General features: G+C 46.9%; 1 protein-coding gene across 1 annotated transcript; it reads left to right on the top strand.

Moving 5' to 3' along the window:
• Positions 1-764: 764 nt before the first annotated feature.
• Positions 765-21,740, top strand: NIM1K (NIM1 serine/threonine protein kinase; the record flags this gene model as incomplete). The annotated part of the gene is made up of 3 exons (XM_082835842.1): positions 765-1,297; positions 18,409-18,677; positions 20,991-21,740. Exons 1-3 carry the CDS (start codon positions 1,006-1,008, stop codon positions 21,738-21,740), a joined length of 1,311 nt encoding a protein of 436 aa, XP_082691968.1. The 5' UTR covers positions 765-1,005.
• Positions 21,741-27,588: the final 5,848 nt, after the last annotated feature.

The following is a 27,588-nucleotide window of genomic DNA, read 5'->3' as shown; positions in this document are numbered from 1 at the left end:
GGACCGCCAGGGAATTCCCTACTGTATTATTATTTTAAAAGTCTGGCTTCAAAGCAAGCCAGAAACAGAAGCAGAAAAATTATTTTGCTAGAAGTATTTACAGGCTGTGAGGGCCTTTCTGAAATGTAGATCGAGGGGTGTGTATGCGTACATTTTCTTCTTACTAAATCATACGTGATCAAGCATTTACTACTGATATGAGTCATAACTGAAATTTGTAGAGTGCTTTTAGGCTGGCGCTTACCAAGCAGCTTCACATTCATTATAAATCCCGTACTGTACATTAGCACGGGCTAATACATTTCCTTATTCTCTGTTCTTAGGATGAAGTAGCACCCACCAAGTTTTTGAGACAGCTCACGGCTTAGAGGAAGGCTCATCTAAATAAAGGCCGGCTAAAGTGGCATTGCGGGGATTTAATCCTCCTCTGGCTGCCCGTGTGACCAGAAGGCTGATTTGCAAGTTTCTTCTTTCCTGGGGTCCAGATTATCAGGTCTCCGGGGCCCTGCAACTTGACAGCAAAAGTGCAACATGAAGAAGATCAGAGATACGCGCCAGCAGCGGGGACCTGAGGGCCTCTGCGGGGCTTTTACACAGCAGAGCAAAAGGTTCCCTGGCCATCAAAGGAAATAGCAAACTGGAGCCTTTGTTTTGGGACACAGCCACCTACCACAGAGCACCAGCACGGCCAGCCAGAAAGTTCTTGGACCCTGATCAGGGAAGCGGCTCTGGTACCTGGACGTGTGCCTGATGGGCCAGTTAGAGCTGGGAAGTTCAGCGTGGAGGAAGGTCTCGAGTGAGGGCGGCTTCGGGCTTGGCTGGTAGGCGGTTCTGGCATTGGCCTCTGCCCTCCCCCGGCTGAAGGGGGAGCTTGCCCAGCTCCCAAGGACACAGGGCTCTGGCAGTCAACTCCCATCTCCCACCCGCTGGGCCCCTTCGGCCCCTCCCCAGCCTGCCCCCCATCGGTGCCTCTGCTGAGATGGAAACGTGGGCCTGTGGAGGACGATGACTGCCTTGTATGTGAATGGAGGCGGCCTGGAGAACACCCGCTATGCCAGGTGGGACCGGCGAGAGAGCGTGGAGAGTGGCGGTCAGACGGAGTGCACCAAGGAGGACGGAGAGGGACAGCCTCGCCAGCTGACACCCTTCGAGAAGCTGACCCAGGACATGTCCCAAGACCAGAAGGTGGTGAGGGAGATCACGCTGGGTAAACGCATCGGCTTCTACCGCATCCGAGGGGAAATCGGAAGTGGGAACTTTTCCCAGGTCAAGCTCGGGATTCACTCCCTAACCAAAGGTAGGATCCAAACTCCACGGGTGATGCCCAGGGTGTTGGGACCTGGTTGGGGGTCGGGTTAGGAGTCCAGGGCCAAGGAGGCAGGTGAGGCGTCATCACTGAGCCCCTGCTAAGTGCAAGTCCTATGCCGGCCGCCGGCCATCGTTGCCGCAGTTCATTTTCACAGTGATGGTGTGAGCTCAGTATTTTTATTTCACTTTATAGATAAGGAAACTAAGATCCAGAGATGTCAAATGTGGCATTAGCAGTTTAATCTTAGATGATTTTGACTCCAAAAGCTCTCCCACTATAGCATGCAGGTGAACTCACTAAAACATTGAGGGCAATCTGTCCTCTCCAGTTACACCTTGGAGAAGCGGAGGGGAGTGTGGCTTGATTCCAAGGCCACTCGTATTCCGGGTCCTTATTTGTAACTTCTGTTTGTGTTTGTTTGTCAATACCAGTGGCACTAGGGGACCTCCCGGATGGTCGGTGGATAGCGGGGTCTGGCCTCTCCTCCTTACCAGAGGCTGCTGCTTCTGTTAGGTTTGGGGAAAAGGGACTTGACCTCAAGAACTTCTCTGCTTCAGTCTGCTCTGTACTAGTTCTCGTTGTTAGCTCCTTGCTTGCTACCAAGTAGCCATGCTTGCTTGGTTGCTGGTCACTCTGGATTCTAGCCCAGCAGCGCCCACCGCTCTGGCCTCAGAGAGGAGCTGTGTGGAGAGACCAGCAGCCCTTCGCTGCCCAACCCATGTGGGCATTTCTCCAAGTTACCTCTAATTTAGCTAACTAAGCCTGGAGATAGTCATAACGGAGTCACGGGACAGAGAAAGAGTGCCTGCAACTCGGTATAATCTACAGACTTCCTAAAGCCCATGGGCTCTGCCCTCTCCCTGAGAGTCCCGTACTGACATTTATTCTCCTTGCACTCAGGCTGCCACCACGTCTCCAGGGCTGCGCTTTCTCGTGTCAGAGTTTTGTTTTGTTTTCTTCTCCAACCCCCAATCCCATTCCCCGCTCATCCCTGTTTGGCCCCTATGGAGAAAGTACCACAACCTCCTCTACCTACACACACACACACACACGCACACACACGCACACACACACACATGCACACACGCACATGCGTGCACACACGCCCAAGTCACTGGAGCTCCAAGTCCCCTTCTATCTTGCTCTGAGCCCGAGTGTCTGGGTTCATGCCTACTCACCTTACCTACCTGGGGACATTACAGCGCTCCTGTGAGCCCTCAGGTTCCCCGCTGACAAAATGCAGCCAGTAGCATTGATTACGTTACTCATAAAAGCAGCTCTAGGGCTGCGATTCACATCTAATTGGGAAAGATGTTGCTTTTCAATAGTCTAGAGCAAGAGTGAAAGACAACATAAAATACATAAGGAGATGAGGGGCCAGAAATTGAAAGGAAGACATGAACAGGAAGTGGAGAGGAGAAGTGGCATAAAGGCAAACCAGGAGAGGAATTCAGAAAGGGGAGAGTGTCCGTTGTGGCAGAGAGGTCACAGGGGCTAAAGTCTGAGCAAAGCGTGTTGGAGCTGCTTCCCGAGTGTAGGTTCAGATATTAGATTCTAGTGGAGAGGATAGGATAGTGGAAAAAACATGTGCTTCAGAATCAGACAAATCTGTTCAAATCCTCGTTCGGTCACTTACTAGGTATCTGACTTCATGCATATTACTTAGCCTTTTTGATCCTCAGCTGCCTCAGCTGTAAAACAGAGATAATGATTCGTATCTTAGAATTGTTGGGGAAATTAGGAATAATATATATGAAGTACATGGCACAGAGTAGCCACTCAATAAATGGTAGCTATCATTGTGCAAGTCTATTTTTTACTTAAACCTATTTCAGAAGGAAATTTGATATTAAAGTCGTGAAAACCCGTGAATAAAAGGTAGTGGTAAAAATAAATACAATGCACACAAATTTCAAAGTTCTGTTTATTTATTTTTCCAGCTTTATTGAGATGTGATTGACATATAATATCGTGTAAGTTTAAGGCGTACAGTGTTCTGATTTTATGTATGTATATATTATGAAATGATTACCACAATAAGGTCATTTAACACACCCACCACCTCATATAGTTACAATTTCGTATGTGTGTGGTGAGAACTTTTAAAATCTATTCTCTTAGCAACTTGCCAAAAATGTTAAAGGGGGACTTCCCTGGCAGTCCAGTGGTTAGGACTCCACACTTCCACGGCAGGGGGCATGGGTTTGATCCCTGGTGGGGGAATTAAGATCCCGCAAGCCACACAGCATGGCCAAAAAAATAAAATAAAATTTAAAGGAAACTTACGAAGTGACTGAAAGTAATTTAAAACATGCCAAAAACCCATCTGTGAGTTTCTCTTTACCTTACTTAGGAGAGTGAAGGGAGAACCGATACAGAAATAACATTTTTATGCTGTGTTTCGGTGCTATTTAAGGCTGTTTTCATGCACTAAAATCACTGCATGCCCCATGAGTGTTCAAGGTTCCACTTCGGGCAACACTGACCTCATCTAGCCCTCCTGGATTTTACAAATGGGGAGATGGAGGCTCAGAAGTGGCTGCCCCGTGGTCATGGCAGAGACAGGACCCAGCTTCCTTTTCGCTGCAAGCTACCTCGGGATTTTGGTGCAGGGTGGAGGGGACAGCTCTTTCACATGCTGCCCTGAACAAGCCGACCAAGTGGGCTACCACTGCCTTCTTCAGCCCCAGACCCCCGCCAGACCCCACCCTGCTCACCAGCCATTCTCCTTCCTGGCGGCCGGACTGCCGAGGAGGGATCCTGCCCTCCAGTGCCTGCAGCAGGGAAGCAGGGGACAATGCGCAAGTCCTAGAGTGTATAACCAAGACTCAGAAGCAGCACCTACCTTCTGCCCGCCCTCCCTGTTCAGACAGTGTGTAAGAGAGAGCGGCACCTTGTCTTGAAGGTGGCAGAAGGTAGTGCAATATTGTGGAAAGATATCAGCTTTGGAGTCAGCCAGACCTGCGTGGAATTCCAATTCTTTTTTGCTCTAGCTGTGTGACCCCCGAACAAGTTACTTTACCATTCTGTGCCACAATTTCCTTACGTATACGTGAAGGAAATATATCAGCTGCCTAGGATTGCTAGGAGGAGCGAAGTTTAAAAAGATGTAATACACCGAATATTTACCGTGTACCTAGACAGAGCATGTAGCAAGTATCCATTAAGTGCCAGTATTAGTCTGCTTTCAAAAAAGTCCAGGTCCTTTAGGCCTGTGTGAGTCACACGTCCTTCGTTTCATGGGACAGAAGCCGACTCAGATGAGCTCACGCTGACAGGGTGACTTGTGTGCAGGGGAATCTTGTGGCCGCTCAGCAGGGAGGTAGAGCCACGTTTCAAGGACGGAGGTCACCCTCTCCATCTCCCCGTTCTCTGGGGTTGCGCGGCTTCTCATTTCTACTTCGTACTTCTTTCTGCGGAGTGGCCTTCTCTGCTTAATTACCCAAAGGCATATGGCCAAGAATGATTGTTTCCAGTCTCATATCTACATAACCTCTCGGCTTTATCCCATCTCCATCCCACTAGTTTCATTCTATTTCAGCTCAGATTTTGAAAAGAGAATATAATCACCCACTGACCAGCCGGCGATAGGCCACCGCTGAGTCAAGGGCCTGCCTATGTCAAGTCACCTGCAGCCTTTCGGGTCACACGACCCACTGCACTGTCAGCAGGGCCCGAGGTCCAAAGAAGCGTCTCTGAGCTGGGAGAGTGGAGAACACAGTAGATTGATGGACATACCATCACCGCGACAATAACCAGCTAAGCAGGGAAACCACCACAAGCCAGGAGCAGGAAAGCGTCTAATTCCTTGGACAGGCTGTTATGTGAGGAGGACAGAAGAAAGAGGAAGGACCACAATTGGTGTTTACATAGTGACTTTCTTCTTGAATGCCAAAGGCTTCTTGCCTGTTGTATTACAGAATTCACTTAATTCTAGTCCCTTGAGTGTCAGAGAATGCGGTGTTTTCCTGCTGTGTGGATGGGGGCCTCAGTGGCCTCACTATCATGCTCTCCTCACTCCTAAACCACCACAGAGTAGCCCTATTGTCAAAGGTTCAATGTCAGCCTCTGCTTATGGGATGAGTTGGGTGCACAAAAGGAAAGGAAGGCCAAAAGCACAGGCAGAGGAAAAATCAGTTCAACAAGCACATTTAAACAAGCCAGAAAATGTTAACAGCAGGTCATTGTGCCCATTGTACTGATGCAACAGGAAAATGAATCCCAGATTTCACCTCCCAACTTGCAGACTCATCCCGGGATGGCCTCGTCCTGGTACCGTGCTCATCTCTCTTCTGGGTTCTATCAGAAGCGAGCCCAGGAAAGAGTAGGAAGGTGAGGACAAAAGGAACTGAGAGTGTGAAGGAGGGGAGACCCAGATGTGAATCGATGTGGGGATGAAGAAAGAGACGGGCGGTGTAGGTACTAGGAAGTGAGAACTCTGGGAGGATGACAGAGGCAAGACTGGAAGATTGTGACTTATGAAAAGAGGGAGGACGTTAGGCTACCAGGAGCAGACTGGGTTGGAAAGACAGGGGGACATTCCTCTAAAATCTTTACCTCTACAATGGAAGGAGAGTTATCAGGGAGTGGTTTAGCCTTGCTGGGAATTACAAATACCCTGTCCCATTACCAGGCCATGTCAGAAGATATAGTCTAAAGAGCGATTTGTATAAATACGGTTCCCATGCAAAGCCAGCTTGCCAAGAATTGTCATTAGGTTTTCTAGGAAATATGGACAACCTGGATAAGATAAAGGAGGAGGCTCCCAGGGAAGTGGAGGGTTTCTGTGCCAGGGGCAGCTCCCAAGACAGTAGTTTAAAAAAAGACACCAGCTGCTCTGGCTCCCTAAAGAGAAGGCTCCAGTATAGGCCCCTGCTGGCTGGAGTTTATTTTTATAGCTAATGGCTCAGATTCTCCTGGGCCTTGCAAGCTGATCGGGCAGGCTGAAGCCATCATGAGTCCCTTTTAGGCTGATTAGAAATTTCTCAAAAGAAATGACGCACTGGGCTTCTGAATATTTTATGTCCCATCTGTTGCCTCAAACAAAAGTAAAAGAGGCCATGGGTGCCCGTCCCTTTCTCTGTTGCTGTCCTTTCTGACCCCTTCATCCCTGGTCTTCTTCTCTGTTACTCTAGTCTCATGTTTCTAGAAGCCTTTCTTCTTCTCTCTCAATTTATTTATGCATCGGTTCATTCCTTCTTTTTTAAAAAATATAATAAACTCTCTTGTGCCTTACAGAGATGAATAAGATACAGCCCTGGCCTGATAGGAACTCGCAGTAGGTAATGGAGACAGACAGGAAACAACTGATAAGTGCTGTCACAGGGTGAGGTTACAAAGGGTGTGCTCGACTGTGGCTGAAATCAGGAAAGGGTCAATCGATCAGGAAAGGCTTGCATTAGGTCTTGAGGTTTTCGGAGAAATAATACAGGACACAGAGGAAAGGGAATTCCAGTCAGAGAGAGAGGATGTAAAGTGACTGGAGGTGTGAGCCAGGGTGCGGAGTGTTTGGAGATTTAAGAGTAACTCAATGAGGCTAGTGCATGGGATGCACCCACAGAGCAGTGGGAGATATGGTGGGTGATGTAGGCAGGGACTAGATCATGGAGAATCTTCTTGCATATTTGGATTTTGTCAGTTATGTATCAGGAAGCCATTGAAGAGCTTTAAGCAAGCAATTAATAAAATGATTAACTATTAATTATTTCAGTGAGGAAAGGGAATTGAAGTTGGGACATGACAAGAGTCAGGCATGTCAGAATAAAATATTAGTCTAATGATCCAGATGAATGATGATGTCCACCTCAACTAAGGAAGTGACAGTGAGCATGGAGAGAAGGGGATGCGTTTGAACACTATTTTAGAGTATTGGGAAACCTGTGGTCAACTGCATGGGGGAAAGCAGGAGAGGACAGGGAGGGGAAGAAGTAAAGATGACTCCCAGGTTTCCAGCCTTAATGACTTAGCAGTGAATAGTGAATACAGGAGAAGAAGTGGATTTGAGAGTGCAGATCTGGAAGCAGTGACTTGGAGGTACATGGAGGTCAAGTAAAGGAGCCCAATGACCATCTTGGAACCCAAGAGACAGTATGCGTGAGAAATAAAGGTTTGGGGCCTAACAAATCTGGGGTACAGTGAACGTGTTGTATGTCCTGGTCGTAGGCTCCTTGGTGTCAGACATTGTATCATATTGACCCTCAGACTTCCTCCACATTCATTATAACTAATAAATATTCAACAAATACTTGGTGAATTAAGTTAGTGTAATAACTTCCCCGGAACATCCAGTAGTGGTGGGAAGAGATATGGGAGGGAGCAATGCATGGCGGTACGCTCTGGTGGGTCCTTCATGCTCTAATCTCCTAGAAGGACAGGGCTGGGGGACTCATGCAGGCTCCAGTAAAGCTTAACCGAGAAGGCCCAGTGGTTTTGAAAAAGGGGTCCCTCCTCTTGAGTACATTCATTAAAACAGCAGTTTAAAATTATGTTTTCTGGATGCAACTAGAGATTATCATACTAAGTGAAGTAAGGCAGAAGAAGAAAGACAAATACCATATGATATCACTTAGATGTGGAATCTAAAATATGCCACAAATGAACATATCTATGAAATAGAAACAGACTCACAGATGTAGAGAACAGACTTGCAGTTGCCAAGGGGGAGGGGGTATGGGGGAGGAATGGACTGGGAGTTTGGTGTTAGTAAATGCAAACTATTATGTATAGAATGGATAAACAAGGTCCTACTGTATAGCACAGGAGACTATATTCAATATCCTGGGATAAACCATAATGGAAAAGAATATAAAAAAGACTTTGCTATACAGCAGAAATTAATGCAATATTATAAATCGACTATACTTCAATAAAAAAGTAAATTGAAAATAAATAAAATTATGTTTTCTTACTTTAAGAATGGTTAGTTATTGGCTTTGGTGAATCCATCCTAAAAATAAATTCAGTATTACTATAACAAAAAGAAGTTCCCTATTTATAATGCAAAGGACTCAAAATAATTTATATGCTCCAACGATGCAGGAAAGCTCAAGGATATTAAAGCATATGCACTTGGATGGAAGTCACACAGCCATTAAAAATCACAATTGTGGAGAGTCTGTGGTAACATGGAGGATGCGTGGGACACGATAATAAATGAAAATGCAAGGCGCAAACTTGAGTTACACTGCAGTGGGGATACTTATCCTGGGCTCTTGTGAGTGTTAAGTGAGATCATTTATTCAACAAATATTTGTTGATCACCTCCCGTGTAACAGGCACTGTTCTAGGGACTGGAGATACAGAATTGAACGAAATAGACAACAATCTGTCCTGTGGAGCTTATGTTCTAGCAGGGAGAGACAGACAAAAGTAAGCCAGTAAAATATTCATTATGCTACGTAGTGATAAGGGACAGGAAGGAAGATAGAGCAGAGGGGAGGGGAGGGAGCACTGGGGGCTGCAGTTTTAGACAAAATGGCCAGGGACAGCCTCCCTGAGGAGGTGATCATTGAACTGAAGGGAATAAGGAAACTGGCCTTGGAGTCCATGGGGGAACGTGGTCAGGCAGAGGGGACAGCAAGCAGAAGAGCGCCAAGGTGGGAGCGTGCCTGTAAAACTCTAGGAACGGCTGAGGCGTGTGACAGCAGAGGGTGGCAGGGACCAGACCACACAGGGTTAATACGCGGTATGGCAAAGTCAGGACTTCGGCTTTTCCTGTGAGGGAAACCCGAGCCCTTGGAGGCAGCAGAGAAGTGACAGCGCGACCTGGCTTAACGCTTAATAGGATCACCTTGGCTGCTCTGTTGAAAATAGGCTGCAAGGGGTCAAAGGCAGAAAAGGAGAGATCAGCTAGGAGCCTATCGGAATAATCCAGGCGAGAGAGATTCCCCAGGAAGGGAGCAGTGAAAGGCTGAGAAGTGGCTGGATTCTGGCTGTATCTAGAAGTAGAGATAACAGGATTTGCTGACAGATTGAAAGTGGAGTGTAAAAGAGAAGAGTCAGATACTCAAGGTTTTTGTCCTGGATGACTGCAAGAATAGAGTTTCCAGTTACTGAAACCGAGAAGACTGTAGAAGGAACAGGTTTGGGGCGGGGGAGATCAGTATTGGACGTGTTATGCTGGGCGTGCCTGTTACACATGCACAGCGGAGGCTGTTGGTGCCTCACCCGTGTCTCCTTGGGCCTTACCATTTCAGTGCATGCAGGCCAGACCTTCAAAATGCCAGTCTCTCCATCTCTTTGCCTCTGGGCTTCCTCTAGCTGCTGGAGCTGCTGTTCCTGCATGCGTGGGAAATAGAGGGCAATTAATGTCTGCCAGGAACAGCCAGCGACTAGTTACTGGCGGTAGTTGATATACAAATACCCCAGCTCTCTCACTCTTCTCATGATAAAACTCAAACGATAACTGGCAGCAGGATCGTTGGAAGACGGAGGGAACAAAAGATGCCCATTGAGCTGAGAAGTCATCTTGAGACTGAAATGAGGCAGCCCCATATACTCAATGCATCAGTTTATTGTAGGGTACCTTACAAGGTGGGTTCAGGATCGGGCCGACAAAGATCTGGAAGCATTCGCAGCTGTCCTCTGCACCGCCCGAAGGGCCACTGGGGCAATTTTATAGCTAACCTAGGGTATGGGGGTACCCTTGAAAACAGGAAGTACCTTCCTAAGTCAAGATGATTGATTGGGTAACTAGTCTCGTGGATACCAGGAAAATGTCAGGGAAGGTCTTCATCATTATTTGGGAACTAACAGAGCATAGAGGCCACCTGGACCTACCGATCATTAAACAATATCTGTTAACTACAAAGCCCTTGACGGAGAAGTGATTTGCCACATAGTGCAGTCCTGGGTAGGGTCAGTGGAAGGACAGGAAGAATTGTATGAGCCCGAGATGATGTCAGTTATGCTAACAGCCATGCAGGATTAACTGGTAACTCGCTTAGTAACACATCCTTAATTGGCTGCCTTTCCTCATTCTTCTACCAGTGTTTCCTGGGTACCACCTCCTTCATCGACCACTTGCACCTGAATCACTGCCTCATGATCTGCTTCTGTAAGAAGCCAAACTGAGACAACCAAGTGGAGGGGTCTTGTAGGCAGGTGTATTTATGCATCTGGAATTGTTGAGCAAACTGTAGGGATGTCCAAGGACTAAGCCTTCAGGTGTTGAACATTTAGAGGCTGGGCAGATGAAAAGAACACAGCAAAAGAGCCTTAGAAGAAGTGGTAAGAGGTAGGAGAAAAACCAGGAGCATGTGTTTTCCTAGAAACCAAGTGACAAAGGTGTTTCTAGGAGGAAGGATGAAATCTGAAAACTGGCCATTGGTTTTAGCAACTTGGAGGTCATCGGTGACCCTGAGAGGAGCTTTTCTGGTAGCAATATCTCTTAGGTTCAAGACATAATGAGGGGAGGACTGGAGACAGTGACGTAGAACCAGCTCTTTAAGAGAGTTTTGCTACAAAAGAATGAGAAGAAGAGTCTGAAGCTAGAGGGGGAAGTGGGGTCGAGAGAGATTTTTTGTGGTTTCTCAAGAACTTTTTTTAATGTTTAACATACATAAATACAAAAAGAAGTATGAAAATCACAAATATGCAGTTAAATGAATTTTCCAAACTCAAAAGACCCATATAACCACCACCAAGTTCAAAAAAGAGAACGTTCCCAGTACTTTAGAGGCTCCCCTATTCCCCCCTTGTGTTCACTACATCCCCAAGTATAACCACTACCCTGACTTCTAACACCACAGATTGTGTTTACCTGTACAATTTATATAAATGGCATCATACAGTATGTCTTCTTTTGCCTTATTTCATTTGCTCAATATTAAACTTGTGAAAGCTGGGGACTTCCCTGGTGGTCCAGTGGTTAGGACTTAGCTCTCTCACTGCTGGAGCCCCGAGTTCGATCCCTCGTGCAAGCCGCAAAGCACAGCCAAAAGAAAAAAAAAAAAAAGTGGGAAAACCATCCGTATTATTTTATGTAGTTTAGATGCTTCATTCTTATTGCTACATAGCAGCCCATTGTACAAATATACTACAGTTTATTTATCCATTCTACTGTTGATGAACGTGAGGATAGTTTCCAATTTGGGGCTACTATGAATAACGTTACTATGAACATTCTAGTACAAGTCTTTTGGTAACATGTATGCATTTTTGTGGGGAAGACTTTTTTTTTTTTAGATGGGTAAATAGCACGAATGTATGCAGATGGAAAAGATTCAGTAGAAAGGTTAAAACTTATGACGCAGGAGAGAAGGAAGAAATTTTGGATGCCTGTTCTTGAGTAGAGGAGAGTAGATGGAATCTATTCAACATGTAGAGGGGTCTTAGCTAGGCCTTAGATAGGAGCAGGGACCATTTACCCAGAGAAACAGGAAGACAGAGTTTATGGGCACAGATTCAGGTAGGCTGGAAGAAGTGGCAGAAGGAACTTGAAATTCTCTTCTATGGTTTTCTTTACTCGATAAAATAGAAATCTAAGTCATCAGCTATGAGTGAGGAGAGAGAGAAGGTATTAGAGATTTGATGGGAGAAGAGAAGCCATGAAAGTGTCATCTAAAAGTGTAGGGGCACTATTGGACCAGGGAAATATAGTGTGTCTGCCAGGAGCAATAACGACGCACCTGAGGTTATAGATCATGAATTCAAAGTGAGACAAGCCGTCACGGTCACTGCATGGGTGTAGGCAGAGAGTAGGTGGGAGGTTGGATTTAACCAGGGTGTGGTTCAGCTGAGAAAACACGATGAGAGAGACCAGAGATGTTGAGGGAGTACACAGAGCCATGACAACAACAATAAAGATGCTCCTCCAGGACTTCCCTGGTGGCACAGTGGTTAAGAATCCGCCTGCCGATGCAGGGGACACGGGTTCGAGCCCTGGTCCCGGAAGATCCCACATGCCATGGAGCAACTAAGCCCGTGAGCCACAACTACTGAGCCTGTACTCTAGAGCCCACGAGCCACAACTGTTGAGCCTGCGTGCCACAACTACTGAAGCCCTCACACCTAGAGCCCATGCTCTGCAACAAGAGAAGCCACCACAGTGAGAAGCCCACACATTGCAACGAAGAGTAGCCCCCTGCTCGCCGCAACTAGAGAAAGCCCGTGCACAACGATGAAGACCAAACACAACCAAAAATAAATAAATAAATAAATGTTAAAGAAAAAGAAAGAAGATGCCCCTCCAGCGCACACCACCCATCCTCCCCATTCCTCAACCCAGAAACCTTTACCTCTTCTTCAACCCTAACCCTTGGCTGAACCCCAAGTGCTATTGATGCTCCCTTCTAAGTATCTCACCCTTTCCTAGTTGGATTAAATTGCTGTAATCTGTCTCCCTCATCCATATTTATGTCATCCTCTGCACTGCAGCCAGAAGCGGTCTTTTAGAAAATGCAAGGCTGGTCATATAGCTCGCTCTCTGCTTGAAACTTTCTAGTGGTTTCTCTTGGTTACCAGAGGGGAAGGGTGCAGGCAAGGGATAGTTAGCGAGTTTGGGATTGATATATACACACTGCTATATTCAAAATGGATAAGCAACAAGGACCTACTCTATAGCACAGGGAACTCCACTCAATATTATGTAACAACCTAAATGGGAAAAGAATTTGAAAAAGAATGGATACATGTATATGTATAACTGAATCACTTTGCTGTCCACCTGAAACTAACACAACATTGTTAATCAACTATACCCCAATATAAAAGAAAAGAAAAGAAAAGAAAAGAAAAGAAAAGAAACTCTCCAGTGGTTTCTCAATGCCCTTAATCTGAGGTCCAGAATATGACTCACAGACTTTGGCCCTGGCTGACTCTCCAGCCTCGTCTTGGCCTATCTTTTCCTTCATTTGTGCCAGCTCCACTCTCTTCTTTCAATTCCTCAAAGGCAGTGGTCTCCAAAGTAGGGTGCACATACCCATGGGGGTGCCTACTCGGATGAGGGAAGAAAATATTAGAACTTCTTTTCTATATTTATTTGTTATTACATGTTTTTAATTTCCATGATTACATACATTTAAAATGTGTATATTAGTAGTGCATGTATATAATTTATAAATAAATATACATAGAGAGCAGTGCTCAAAAATGTTTATTAGTAAAGGAAGCTAATCAAAAAAGTGTATAGACCATTACCCTAAGGTATTAGGGTCTTTCCTGCCTCAAGATCTTCTCTCCTATACAACCTTACTATTAGAATCTCCCCTTATTGCTTCTCCCCTACTTTCCTCTAGTTAACATTTAGAGTCCAGGGAAAGTGTTAAAAATCTTCCCTGACCCTCTGACTCGGGGTCCATCCCCTTGTTTTTGCTCCACTGCATCCCGCTCTCTTACCCTCCTAGCCCACTGTGCTGGACATCCTCCACCTGCTTCCCCAGATCCATTTTCCACCCTTCATTTTGCTCTCTGCCCCAGACTTCATCACGTCTCTTTAGTCCTGTGGGTTCCAGTTGGCTTTGGCTTGTAGAGAGCCCTTGAACTGGATCAAAGGAAGGAGAGGGAGAGCCTGAGATCTGTTCCCCCAGCCTGACTGTGAGGTTGATTCAGGCCAGCTGTACTTCTGGAAGGACGTCTCAGCTCCCCTCAAGGTAGCTTTCTCTACACAACACTCTCTAGGTTCTACTATCTGCTCCCTCCTCCTGTCCCTTTGGTCCCAAAGACAGATTTTGCTTGGTCCACTCTAGGTTTGAAAGTTTGAATTAGTTGCTGACACTTAATGATTAGAATGACTGCATTACAATTCAGATGTCTCTTGAAAAAAATTAGATTTGATAACACTGAGTCTACCTCCCAAACAGTAACAATTGTCTGGAGTTGAGTAGCAGCTGCCCCTTTGCTCTGGGGCATGTACTTCTCAGGACTCCACAGTCCCCACTACTCCCTGTTGCCTTACAATAAGCTTTCTACCCTATTTCCACCCTGGCCTCTAGAGACATTTGAGTTTGCAAGTCCTGGTTTAAGGAAATGTGTCAGTCTCTTCAACAAATTTGGAGAAAGGGGAGGTTTACCTCTCGAATTTCTTTACTTCTCTCTCTCTCCTCTCCGTCACTACCGAGAGAGTCCTCTCCCTGCGGTTGCTATCATCACCTCCAAAACCACCACCCTGCCCTCAGGTGTGCTCTGCTCCTATCCCTTTCCCACACTGCAGCCAGAGTACCCATTCTAAAGTGGATATCTGGTTATGACAATCCCTTAAAACCTTGTAGTGTCTTCCTACTGCCCTAAAAATAAAGGCTACTTAAAAAAAAATTGAAGTATGATTAACTTACAATACTACATTACTTTCAGGTGTACAACATAGTGATCCAATCTTCTTATACATTACAAAACGATCGCCATGGTAAGCCATCTGTCACCATACAGAGTTATTACAATATTACTGACTATATTCCCTGAACTATACATTACATCCCTGTGACTTATTTTATAACTGGAAGTTTGTACCTCAATCTCCATCACCATGTCAACTGAAAAAAAAAATGTACAACCTAAAAGTTGAGAATTATCTTTTATTCAGCAGACAAAACTGAGGACTTAAGCTGGGGACACAGTCTCTCAGATGGCTCTGAAGAGGTGAGGGGGGAGCCAGGGTATATAGGAGCTTTTGCAACAAAGACCAGGTAGTCAGAACTTCAAAAGATTACTGTTAATTAAAGAAAACCGGATATTGCAAGTTAAGGAATTCAGCACTTTTCTGGGTATGGGAAGATGCAAAAGTCGGGACTCATTGAAATCATTCCTTTGATGTGCACCTCAGCGATCTGGGGCCAGTATCCTGCGCTTTCTAATTCTGAGTCTCCTCAGGGTGCAGGGGGGGTCGGGTGGCAGCAGGACTGACTGCTCTGATGGCTGGCATCCCATTTCTATCCTGAGTTCCCTCAGGCCTCACCTTCAGCGCTGTAACGTGAAGGCTTAATGGCTGCAATATCCTTTGTTTACTGATATGTCCGGCAAAGTTTTTTTTTTCTCTGAGAGTGTATTTCTTCGTCTTCCCACCCCCAAGACTACATTTCCTGAAATAATTTCCAGGTCTCTGGGTAATGTGACGCCTGCCTACGCTGCAGGCTGGTTTGGGACCCCTTCCCCCCAGCCTGCCAATTCTCCATGCCCAGCGGAGTGGGCTCCTCTTAGATCCTGAAACACAAACGTGACATCTCGCCCAGACCTGGCACACTGTCCCCTTCCCATGGCCAAGTATTGGGCCTCCCTCCTCACCTCCTGTTCACAAGGCAAGTGTCATTTCTCAAGGGATCTCTCTGTTCTATGTGCGCCCCTTCCTAACACGTGCCACGCTTGTAATGAGGGTTTTTTCAAAGTCTCACTGGACTGTAGGAACATGTCTGTCTTTTTCAGTCTGGTGCAGAGTAGGTACTGCCTGAACATTTGTTGAAAGGGTGGACTTAGAGACCTAGTTCTTCACGAGCCGGCAATTTCTACCACTTAGTGACAATTCAGAACACCAGGGCTTTTTCAAATGTTTCAGATGATTATGCATGTACGTTATGCGGCATGACTATAATCTGATTTAACACAAAGCGGAGGAAACAGGCTGGATCTAGAGTGAGCCATCGGACGCCTGAGGGTGTAGAATTTCAGAACGCATTTCCTCTCGCAAACATTCTGCTGCCTCACTCTGGTCCCGGCCGTGGGAGGGCAGCCTTTCCTAAGAACCGCTCAAACATAAAACTGAAAATCTAAAACTAGGATTGTCCTAAAGGGAGGTTTGAGACAGCGGCCTGGACGCACACCCCAACCGGATTCTTGGGCGGTCGCAGGGTGAGCAGCGCGCGTGCAGCTGCGGCGGCCGAGGGGGCGGCAGAGAGGGACCCGCACCTAAGCAGAAGCCTGGCCTGCGCTGGGGAGGACCGGCCGCAGCAGCGGCCCCTTCCGCAGGCAGGCTGCCAGGCTGAAGGACGGAATTCATTATTCTAGCCCTTGGGATAACAGCTCGCCTACCAGGCTACACAAAACCAGAGTTTCTGTTTCAGGTAAAGAGCGGCGGGGAATCTTAATCCTAAAGCCTCAACAGCAGAAAGGACGCGAGCAGCGGGGCGAGAACGCCCCGGGGACCGGCCGTGGCGGTCCATCCGTCTGCCGGGAGGATTGCTTGCGGAGGTCGCGGGAGCCCTGAGGGTCCTGCTCCGTGTAGCTTCCCTCCTCCTTCCCCACCCGAGCAAGCGCGGCCACCTCAGGCACCAGCGAGCCCTGCCTCTTCGTCTTCCAGGAGTCCTAATGGACCTACTTTAACAAACCGATAACACTCCTATTTTAAACTAGCAGCTTCTATTTTCATGCCCATAACCACTGTGCCCAAAGTTCCTCAAACCAGTTGTTTTGCAAGTAGGTCAAACAGGCGCCCTGCCATCCCGTTCTCCCTGTTTATTTGCCTGGAAAATTCTTTCTTATCTAATAGAAAGTCTGGTCCAGTTTGAACCAAAAAATGAATGAAGTGTTACTTCGGAGTAGCGATTCATTCATTTTCAAACATTAACCATTTTTATTACACAATCTATGTTAATTGTATAATTAATTGTAGGAAAATTAGAAAACACAGATAAGTAAAAAAAAAAAGAAAGAAAAATTAAAGGAAAACCATCCATTAGCGGGGGATAAACTGGGAGATTGGGACTGACATATATACGTGACTATAAAATAGATTAATAATAACCTGCTGTATAGCACAGGGAACTCTACTCAATACTCTGTAATGGTCTACATGGGAAAAGAATCTTAAAAAATAAAAGAGTGGATATATATACGTATCACTGATTCACTTTGCTGTACACCTGAAACTAACACAACATTGTAGATCAACTATACTACTCCAATAAAAGTTTCAAAAAAAGAAAACCATCCATGATCCCCCCATTAATAAAATAACTATTCTAAACATTTTGGTGTATATCTTGCCAGATTTTTTCCTATGCGAATGCACATTTGTGTTTTCCTCACTTGTTCCATACTGAACAACTTTCCATGTTCATAAATAAAGATCAACGTAATTGTTTTGATAGCTGCATGTTGTACCATTAGAGAGAGAGATGAACCACACTTTAACCATCTTTCTTGCTTGACACTTAAGCTGTTCCCAGTGTTAGAGAAGTCTTCTTACACAAGCAATCTTGTACACGTGTCCGATTATTTCTTTAAGATTAATTGCCAAAAGTAAAAAGGGTGGGTCAAAGGGTGTGACCATTTTAAAGACTCTTAAGACGTAATACCAAACTACAGTCCAGAACCATCTTACCAACTAGTCCTCCCACCAGCAGCACCTTGCAGTGCCCAACTCTTCATGGCTTTCCAACAGTCCAGACACACCGAGCACTGGTGTTTCCTGTATTGGTACATGGTGTGCCAGGCACTGACAAAGTCAAATCAGATCAAACAGCCCACGCAAGGAAGGGGGTAGGAGGAAGAAACAGATGAGGAGTCAATATTTATAGGTAGATGTGCTGAGATTATAGTACAGAGAATACACAGAAACTGGATGTCATCATCTTCCTGGGACAGGTGTCATAGAAGGCTTCCTGGAAGAGGTTGGTTCTGAGGCTGGCCTTGAAGACTCATACGGCATTAACTGAGTAAAGAACAGGAAGGAGTGATGAGCCAGAGAGAGGAAATAATCCAGGTAGATCCAGGAAGAGGAAAGATCCCAGGCATGAATGTCCTGTACCTTTTCAGTTAACAGCAAAACGTTCTGTAACGTTAGACTACAGGGTGCCTGGGGAGGTGGTTAGGAGCGGTGGGCCATGAGACTGAAGAGGTAGCTTGGGCCTGATCAAGAGGGGCTCTGTCGGCTAAATAAAGGTACTTTAACTTTATCCAGAAAATTGGATAAAGCTCACCAAACTGAAACCTCCTTGGGAGGCAGGAGTTGGCATTAAAACCTGTACATGGTAGAGTCACGCTGATCTAAGGGACCAGCATGGGTGTTGACCTCAAAAATTGCTGTTTGTCATTACTGCTGAGGAGCTTTCTGAGCTGGAAATAGCCACTTAACCTCTGTGTCTAGTGAAATAGAGGGACTAGGTTCCTTCCAGTTCTAAATAGCTATGAACTCAGGCACATCCTTTGACTTTTTTTTTTTTTCCTTCCAGAAAAGGTGGCCATTAAGATCCTGGACAAGACCAAGTTGGACCAGAAAACCCAAAGGCTCCTATCCCGTGAGATCTCCAGCATGGAAAAACTGCACCATCCCAACATCATCCGCCTTTATGAAGTCGTGGAGACTCTATCCAAGCTCCACTTGGTGATGGAGTATGCAGGGGGTGGGGAGCTCTTTGGGAAGATCAGCACTGAAGGGAAGTTCTCGGAACCAGAGAGCAAGCTCATCTTCTCCCAGATTGTGTCTGCCGTGAAGCACATGGTGAGCGGGGCGAGAAGGGAGAGTCCTGCTCCCATTCTACCCACAGTGGGAGCATGGGGCTTTAGTTTACCATCATCTAAGCATCCCCGAAGGCTTTAGTCCTACAAGGGCAGACAGCAGTCCCTTCTGCGAGAGTCAGATGTCTGGCTGGGATTGTGCTCCCTGCCTCCGAAGCAACGCCCAGGGATCTCCAGTTCCACGGCAGCCTCCTGGCCTTTGTGGAAGTTGGTAGGACTCACTCTGAGCAGCCGGATGACCATCACCCCTTCCTTGGCCACATGCATTCCTCCAGCCCCGTCTTCCACTACTTGGAGAGCTGGCTTCTCACTGCTTCTTGGCCTTGCCTCCCTAATTCTGTGTCTAGGATGCCCTCTCCCCTCTTTTCACATCTCACATCCTCAATCCCATCCACACTTCGTGACCCAGCTCAGTTCTGTCTCTCTCTGTGAAACTTTCTTCAATCTTGGGTCAGCCCGCGCTGATCTTCATGCCTTTGGTGAACCCCACTAGCTCTTTTTTTTGTCTGTTTGTTTGTTTGTTTGCGGTACGCGGGCCTCTCACTGTTGTGGCCTCTCCCGTTGCGGAGCACAGGCTCCGGACGCACAGGCTCAGCGGCCATGGCTCATGGGCCCAGCCGCTCCATGGCATGTGGGATCTTCCCGGACCGGGGCACGAACCCGTGTCCCCTGCATCGGCAGGCGGACTCTCAACCACTGCGCCACCAGGGAAGCCCCCCACTAGCTCTTGCTGCCTCTGTGCTCAACACATTAACACTTGCTTGTGTCATTCTTATTTTAGTTCTCTGATTATGTCTTTAGATAAACCTGGACTCCATAAGCATACTCCCCAGTTCCTCCATGAACTGGTTCTCCTGTGCCCTCCCTATTGTTGGTTGTCCTGCTGGGCACACAGGAGGAATCTGACTTGCAGACCTGATGACCGCTTGTACCACTCTGTTAGTGCAAAGGTTTTCTGCCCTCTTTGCCAAGCTCTCAGTCCAATTGGCAGGAAGAGACACTTGTCTGGTGTCTATATTAGTTGAGAGGCTGTTTCTAGTTTGCTCCTCTGTTCAGATGTTGTGAGACAAGAACTGGGATCAGTGAGCTCCTGGCCAAATTATTAGCAGGTTACTAGTGACCTAAGGGGCCCAAGATGGCAGCTGGGAGGGAGAGGGGGAGGAAAAAGAAGTGAGCAGGGAGAACCTGAGTGTGATGGTAGTGGCTGTGTCAGACCTGTGGTTGTCATCTAAGTGGCCCTGTGCTGGGGTGAACTTTCCCTGGGTCAGGGAATAAGCCAGACCCTTACCAAGCAATGGAGCAGATGGGCAGAGCCTTGCACATTCTACTTGGAAAAGAGATCTGGTGGGAGAGCAGAAGAGGATCCAGCAGTAGAGGATGCAGACTGAGTCCTCTGAGGCTTTACACCCTGACCTTTCTCCTAGCTCTCTGGTCTCCAAAAAGAGGAAGGGTGAATGATAGACATAGATTCAAATTTTATCGGGTTTGTTTGCTATGTGCCAGGACCATGCTGAATGCTATAGATACAGCATCACATACAGTTCTCACAACAGCCTTATGAGGCGGTTCTCAGTGTCCCATTTTACAAAGGAAGGCAACACTCACATACACACCTGGTATAGTTGAATCTAGAATTAACCAAGATGTCAGGCTCCAAAGCCTGGATTCTTGTCACAGGAGATCCAGCCAGAAAAGTGACATTAAACCATTTCCCAGGAGCCCTTGGCATTAAACTGGTCAAGGGTCTTCAAGGTTGCCTGGATCCAGAATTCAAGGGTAGGGATTGGATCTGCTGCCAGAACCTTGCCCAACATAGTATCCTCCCTTCTATTGAATCCTATAGCGATAAAGGAGCCCACCCAAAGGAGCAGAGGTGTGGACTTGGGAGAGGACTCCTCACCTTCTTGGAGTTGGCCCTACTCAAGACGTTGCTCAGCCAGAAAAACCCATGCATGGTCTCAGAAAGGAAGGATTACTGTTTCACTGTGTTTCACAAGATCTGGGTCTTACTTCTGGCCCTAATTCCTGATTCCATGTGTGGGGGACAGACTCCAACCCTCACCCCACAGAACAGAACCTTTGGTCTGCCTGGAGGGTGTGGGCTTGACCCTGGGCTAACAGTTATGACAGGGCAGCTCTCAAGATCTGAGGTCTGACATGACTTAAGTTGATCTCCATTGAATTTCTGTTGTTACACCATTATCACCTCATTGTTTCAGAGCAACTGCTGCATCTTTAATGTTGGTATATTACTTTGAAAATGATGACTTTTTCCCCCTTTGTCTTCTTTCCACAGCATGAAAACCAGATTATTCACAGAGATCTGAAAGCAGAAAATGTGTTCTATACCAATAATACTTGTGTGAAGGTGGGGGACTTTGGGTTCAGCACAGTAAGTAAGAAAGGTGAAATGCTGAACACTTTCTGTGGGTCTCCTCCCTACGCGGCGCCCGAACTTTTTCGAGACGAGCACTACGTTGGCGTTTATGTGGATATCTGGGCCTTGGGGGTGCTTCTGTACTTCATGGTGACGGGCACCATGCCATTTCGGGCAGAGACCGTGGCCAAACTGAAGAAGAGCATCCTGGAGGGAACGTACAGTGAGCCTCCGCACGTGTCAGAGCCCTGCCTCCGGCTCATCCGGGGAGTCCTCCAGCAGGTGCCCGCCGAGAGGTACGGAATCGACTCCATCATGAACAATGAGTGGATGCAAGGAGTGCCGTACCCCACCCCTCTGGAGCCTTTCCAACTGGATCCGAAACATTTGTCAGAAACCAGCACCCTCAAAGAAGAAGAAAATGAGGTCAAAAGCACTTTAGAACACTTGGGCATTACGGAAGAGCATATTCGAAATAACCAAGGGAGAGATGCCCGAAGCTCCATCACAGGCGTCTATCGAATCATTTTGCATAGAGTCCAAAAGAAAAAGGCTTTGGAAAGTGTCCCAATAATGATACTACCAGACCCTAAAGAGAGGGACCTAAAGAAGGGGTCCCGTGTCTACAGAGGCATAAGACACACATCCAAATTTTGTTCAATTTTATAAATTGCATTAGACTGCTGGTCATTAAGCAAGATCATTGTTGCTGCTTTCAAATTTTTTCACCAACTTGAGTGGAGACTTTTTTGTAATTTTTAAATAAATTTAAATTTAAGATATGCATTTCCCCTCCGCCCCCCCCCCCAAAAAAAAAGTCTATTAGCTCAGATTCTGGCTTGGTTTGCAACCTCATCTTGTTTTCAAACTCTAGCATTCACTCAGTTAATCGAGAAATACTTACGCAGTGCCTACCATGTGCCAGGCGCTGTTTAAGGTGCTGCAAAATAAAAAATAGGCCAGGTCCTTCCTCTCCTGTGCAGGATAGTCTAGTCATTACTGCAGTTTGTCCTGAGGCTGTAACCGGACTCATACCTTCCTTCCTCCATCAACCACTGTAAATTTCCCTCACCTTTGGCCAGCATTCCGGCTGGTCTAGATTGGGTGGTATGACCCAGACCTTTATCATCAAAGGATCTGAACCCTTAGATGCCTTGCTCTTGTTGGCTCGTGGTTGCTGCAATTGCCTCTTCACCATTATTATGAGGCTCTAAAGTAACACTCTTGGGTTCAGACATACTCCTCTTTAGCTCCTTATGAAAGTCAGGGTCAGTAATTCCCACCACTATAATAGCTCCTTTCTTTGCCAGCTTGTCACCTGGCATGGGGATCCCAAAGTGACCATGTGGTAGCCATAGATCTCAATTCACTGGACCCCTACTGGGTCTCCCGGTAGAAGCATCCCCCTGCCCCTAGGATCGAAAACCTCTAATCTAGCCAAGCCGAGACTGTAGGAAAAAGAAGTACAAATTCTTCAAGTGGGTCCCTGATTGTGATGGTAAGGAAAGTCAATCATGCTTCTACCCAGTGGTTCCCAGACCTGTGTATTTTAACAGCAGGGGACACATATCTATGAGCCATTGTTAAATCATGTATACTGAATCCTGGGGGATAGCACCCCAGCCCTGCAGGGTGCTGCCCTATAACTGGTGCCTTAGCTGAGCCACTCCATCCATCTATGCTGGCTGCTTCTGGTGTTGAGGTATATGGTAAGAGGGGTACATCCCATGGTCATGTGCCCATTGCCCACATGGCTCTTACCAAAACTGTGGTCCTTGAGGCAATGTTATGTAATATATATGATAATGGACCAGCTATTCTCTAGGACCTAGCATGATTGTATTGGAGGAGTCACTGAAGGCAGGAAAGGTGAACCCATATCCTGAGTAGATATCAATTCCATAAGGATGAATCACTGCTGTGTTTGTCTGAATTTATGACTCTGTGGATCTGATAATGCCCAGCTCAGGAGGAGACAGCTCCATTTGCTTGGTCCCTCAGTGACCCATAATCAGGTGCTCCGTCTCTCCTAGAGCCTAGAAACACACCAAGATCCTGAGTATTTCTCTGCTGCAGAAAGCATGGCCTCACTCCAGGACCCTGCAGGGCTGTGCTGTAACCTTCTACAGCGGTTGCCAAAAAGACTCCACACCATATTCTTAAGCACCACGTAGACAGAGAGTAGCAATGCAGTTTGCACTGAAGCCTGAAACTGCTGTAGATTTTTTTTCTGTGGCATCCACTTGAAACCAGCAGTCCCGACAAATGGGTTAGAGGAATATGCCAAGTATATAATACATGTGCTTCCAAAACCCAGATAGGCCTACTAAACCCTGTGCCTCTATCTCAGCGCTAAGGGGTACAAGGTGCAACATATGTGGGCATGCCTCAGGTCATTGGTCCTCTAAACACTTCATCAGTGTCACCAGACCCCTGAATCTTCATGGGTCTGCCCACCAGCTTGCCTCTTTTCTTTCTTTCTTTTGGCTATACAAGTAACACTCTAGCAAACTGTCCCTCAGGACTCTGTGATCTCTTAGCCGCTGTCACAAAGCCCTGCAAATCAAGGCACCCTGACTCCCACTCCAGCCTTACCATCCATTATATTATGTCCACCTCGCCTCTGACAATTAAGTAACGACACATGGCCTCTGCCACTCTGGAACCCCATTATCCCTGCATGCCCAGTTCCATGACTGGCATTTCCTACTGCCACCCCTTGCCTGCAGAGGGCAGGAGTCACTGATCTTGTTGGAGATGCTGGTGCCCCCTCCCCAGTGCAGTCTTTTTTTTTTTTTTTTTTAAATATAAATTTATTTATTTTTGGCTGCATTGGGTCTTCATTGCTGCACGCAGGCTTTATCTAGTTGTGGCGAGCGGGGTCTACTCTTTGTTGTGGTGCACAGCCTTCTCATTGCGGTGGCTTCTCTTGTTGCGGAGCATGGGCTCTAGGCGCACGGGCTTCAGTAGTTGTGGCACGTGGGTTCAGTAGTTGTGGCTCACGGGCTCTAGAGCACAGGCTCAGTAGCTGTGGCCCACGGGCTTTGTTGCTCCACGGCATGTGGGATCTTCCCAGACCAGGGCTCGAACCCGTGTCCCCTGCATTGGCAGGCGGATTCTTAACCACTGCGCCACCAGGGAAGCCCTACCAGTGCAGTCTTTATTACCTGTGTGAAGGCAGTGTCCTCCTGGGAACTTAGGTGGTTCTTCAGACTCACATAATGAATCCATTCTAACATTCACACCTCCTGGAATTTTCTGACCCTTTCCTTAATCTTGGCACAGCAGTTCCCCCATCTCCACCTCATTTGTATGTCAGACTCATGTCCAAACCTCAGTAGCTATCTCAGCAGTAATATTAGGACCAGCTTCAGGTGTCCTTCACTCCAAGTCATGGGTAAATGCTCCCATGATAATAAACTCTCCGTTATCCTGCCTTATAGCCTTTCCTCAACCTCCATCCCTGGCTCACTACCCTCAAGAGCCACTCACACACATTTCCCCCGGTTCCTGACGGTAGCATATTAGACAGGTTCTGCAATTACTTCAGTGTCTGAGTACTTCCTCCCTGACAGCAGTTGTAGTTCTCTGCTCAGGCTGTGCTGAGGCATGACTGGTTCCTGGCTTGGAGAATAAGGGTGTTGGAAGCGCATCTTGAGGAGCTCAAGCATCCTCCTCCTCGGGCATCTGCCTCACCAGAGGCCCTGGCAGGCTCTTCAGGAAAGGAAGTACGAGCTGCCCCTGCCAGCCCCACACTCGCGGAATCCTGGTGTTCAGCATTTGCAGGCTCCTCCACCCTGTTTACGCTGCCGTGTCCCACTCTCTTGCTGTTGAGGCCCTGACTTTAATAAAGGAGAATTGTCAAGACTGAATATTTATCTCCTTTGCAGCTCAGCCAGCCTTACAATGAGATCCTGCGCCTGTTTTACGTAGTTTTCTCTCTGCTGCAGGAGAGAAGCCTCTCCTTAAGTGTCACTACAAAGGCCCTTGGGCTTTCGGTGTGCCTTGAGCTGATAGTTGGCTGACTTAAACCTGTCATGTTTTCCCCTCAGGCTTCCAAAACAGTTAACAAAAGCTAGCCAAATCCAGAGGCTTTATCTTTTTTTTTTTTTTGCAGTACGCAGGCCTCTCACTGTTGTGGCCTCTCCCGTTGCGGAGCACAGGCTCTGGACGCGCAGGCTCAGCGGCCATGGCTCACGGGCTTACTTGCTCCACAGCATGTGGGATCTTCCCGCACCGGGGCACGAACCCGTGTCCCCTGCATCGGCAGGTGTACTCTCAACCACTGCGCCACCAGGGAAGCAGTGGTGCCGCATGGTCCAGTATTTCTCCCGTTCAGGTGCCGCAGGTGCCGCATGGTCCAGTATCTCATCTCCCCAACCCCCCATACCTCTAGATGACAGCCTCGGTAGTAACTGTGCTGCTCCTGCAAGCCAGGGGTTGTCCGCACCCTCTTACCAACAGCACATTAGTGTTCTACTGATGTCTTAACAAATTACCACAAATGTAGTGCCTTAAAACAACACAAACTTATTATCTGACAGTTCTGGGAGACAGAAGTCCATCGTGGGTCTCAATGGGCCAAAATCAAGGTGTTATCAGGGCTGGGTTCCTCTCTGGAGACTCGGGGAGAACCCATTTCCTTGCTTGTACCTGCTTCTAGAGGTGGCCCAGATTCCTTGGCTCGTGGCCCCCTTCCTCCATCTTCAAAGCCAGCAATGGGCCATCTCTTTGCTCACCCTTGTATAGTGACATCTCCCTCTGACCACAGCTCAGAAAGGCTCTCTGCTTTTAAGGGCTCCTGTGATTAGGTTGGGCCTACCCAATCTCCCCATCTCAAGGTCCTCAAGCTTAATCACATCTGTTTTTGCCATGTAACATAACATAGTCACAGGTCCCAGAGGTGGAGATCAGAGGTGGGAATCATTCTGCCTACTACCAACAGCAGTGGGGTTTTTGCCGTGACTGGTCAGTAAACCCGCTCCAACCACCTATCCTGAGGGTCTGCTTTATAGGGCTGTTCTGGGTACCAATCGTATTAGCCTGGATTCTCCAAAAGAACAGAGCCTGAGACGAGAGCTTGCACGTAAGTCATTTATTTAGGAAATGATCCCACGACGCAGGAGTGAAAAATAAGAGGCAAGCCCATATAAGGATGTGTTGCCAAACTGGCTGTAGGCAACTGGTAGTTGATTCAGCAGGATCTTCTGAGGCACCTTCTGGAATGCTTCTCAGAACTATCTGCCCAGGGGAATGAAAGGAGGAAGCATTTATCTACCAGCAAGTAAGGGTCCACTACTGTTAAGGGTGGCCCCATGGGAACTTAACTTCTTTGCACTTCTGGGCCATATTATGAGTTCCGAATGACTTCTATGAGCACCCCGCAACACAGAGACCGAAATGGGAGGCGTGTAGCAGGAATCCGGAGGGAGGTACTATCATATTCTCTGAGATCCTGGTCAAAGACTGCATGGAAGCAATTGCCACAAATGTGGCTAGAGTAGAAGGCAGGGCAAAGAAGGCCTCAGGTGGGCCCAAGGTTTCTGATGCATAGATCAAAGGCTCTAAGGCTGGAATAAACTTGGCATGTTTGAGGAACGGAGAAGGCAGGGTGGATGAAAACATAGTAGGCCTTGGTGGGTGTGGTACTGAGTTGAAGTAGGCAGGGGCCAGATCCCTCAGGACTTTGCAAGCTTGAATAAGGAATTTGATACATAGGGTGAGAAGTGCTTACTCCTAAGGTAGTCCAGGCAGCCTTTCGGGAGGAAGCAGATCTTGAGCTGAGACCCCAAAGATCAACAAGGTTTTGCTAAGATGGGTCACAGGTGCTAGTTTAATAGCATGTAAAAAAACCTGGAGGCAAAGGGAAGCTTTTGCAAAATTAGATCAAAACTTTCATTATTTTTACTGTAGATGCCTGCACAGTGATGAAATAAGACCAAAAAACAAAGGTGAATTCCTTGTTTTTCACTTCTAAACATTTAAAATGAAAATGCATTTTTTATAATTATAAGCTAGAACCCCGATATATAAACTTCCTGAGGATTGGTATTCATAATCTTCATCTCCACAGTACCACGCTTGTAATAGTTTGAGGAGAAAAAAAAAAATCACAGGTCAACTATTTCCCTCCACCACCAATTAGGAAAAAAATAGGAACCTATGATTTAATTAAGAGCAGTTGCTAGAAATTTTAAAGAAAGCGTTCACTTTTATGTCAAGATTACATAGCTGTAAATTGTTTAAAGATCCTGTTACATTCCTTGCTCTCTTCACTTCCACTTTAGTGTGCCAGGACATTTCAAACAGCAGACAAGAGATAAAGTGTTTCAACTAAGCCACAGGAGGGTCAAAAGGAGCTGTTGCATCTGTTTGAGTTGTCAGCATTAATCTGAAACATACTCATCACTGTTAATGAAGTAAACAAAACCCAGAAGGTGAAAAAAAAAAAGTGCACAAATTCCAAAAAGGAGGAGGGGAAGGATAGAATTCTTAAGGCCATATTAATCAGGATCCT

Source organism: Leucopleurus acutus (genome assembly GCF_964270905.1).
Source record: "Leucopleurus acutus genome assembly, chromosome: 3".
NCBI classification, from domain to species: Eukaryota; Metazoa; Chordata; class Mammalia; order Artiodactyla; family Delphinidae; genus Leucopleurus; species Leucopleurus acutus.
The sequence above is the reverse complement of the archived record's forward strand: the minus strand, read 5'-3'. Positions and strand labels throughout refer to the sequence as shown.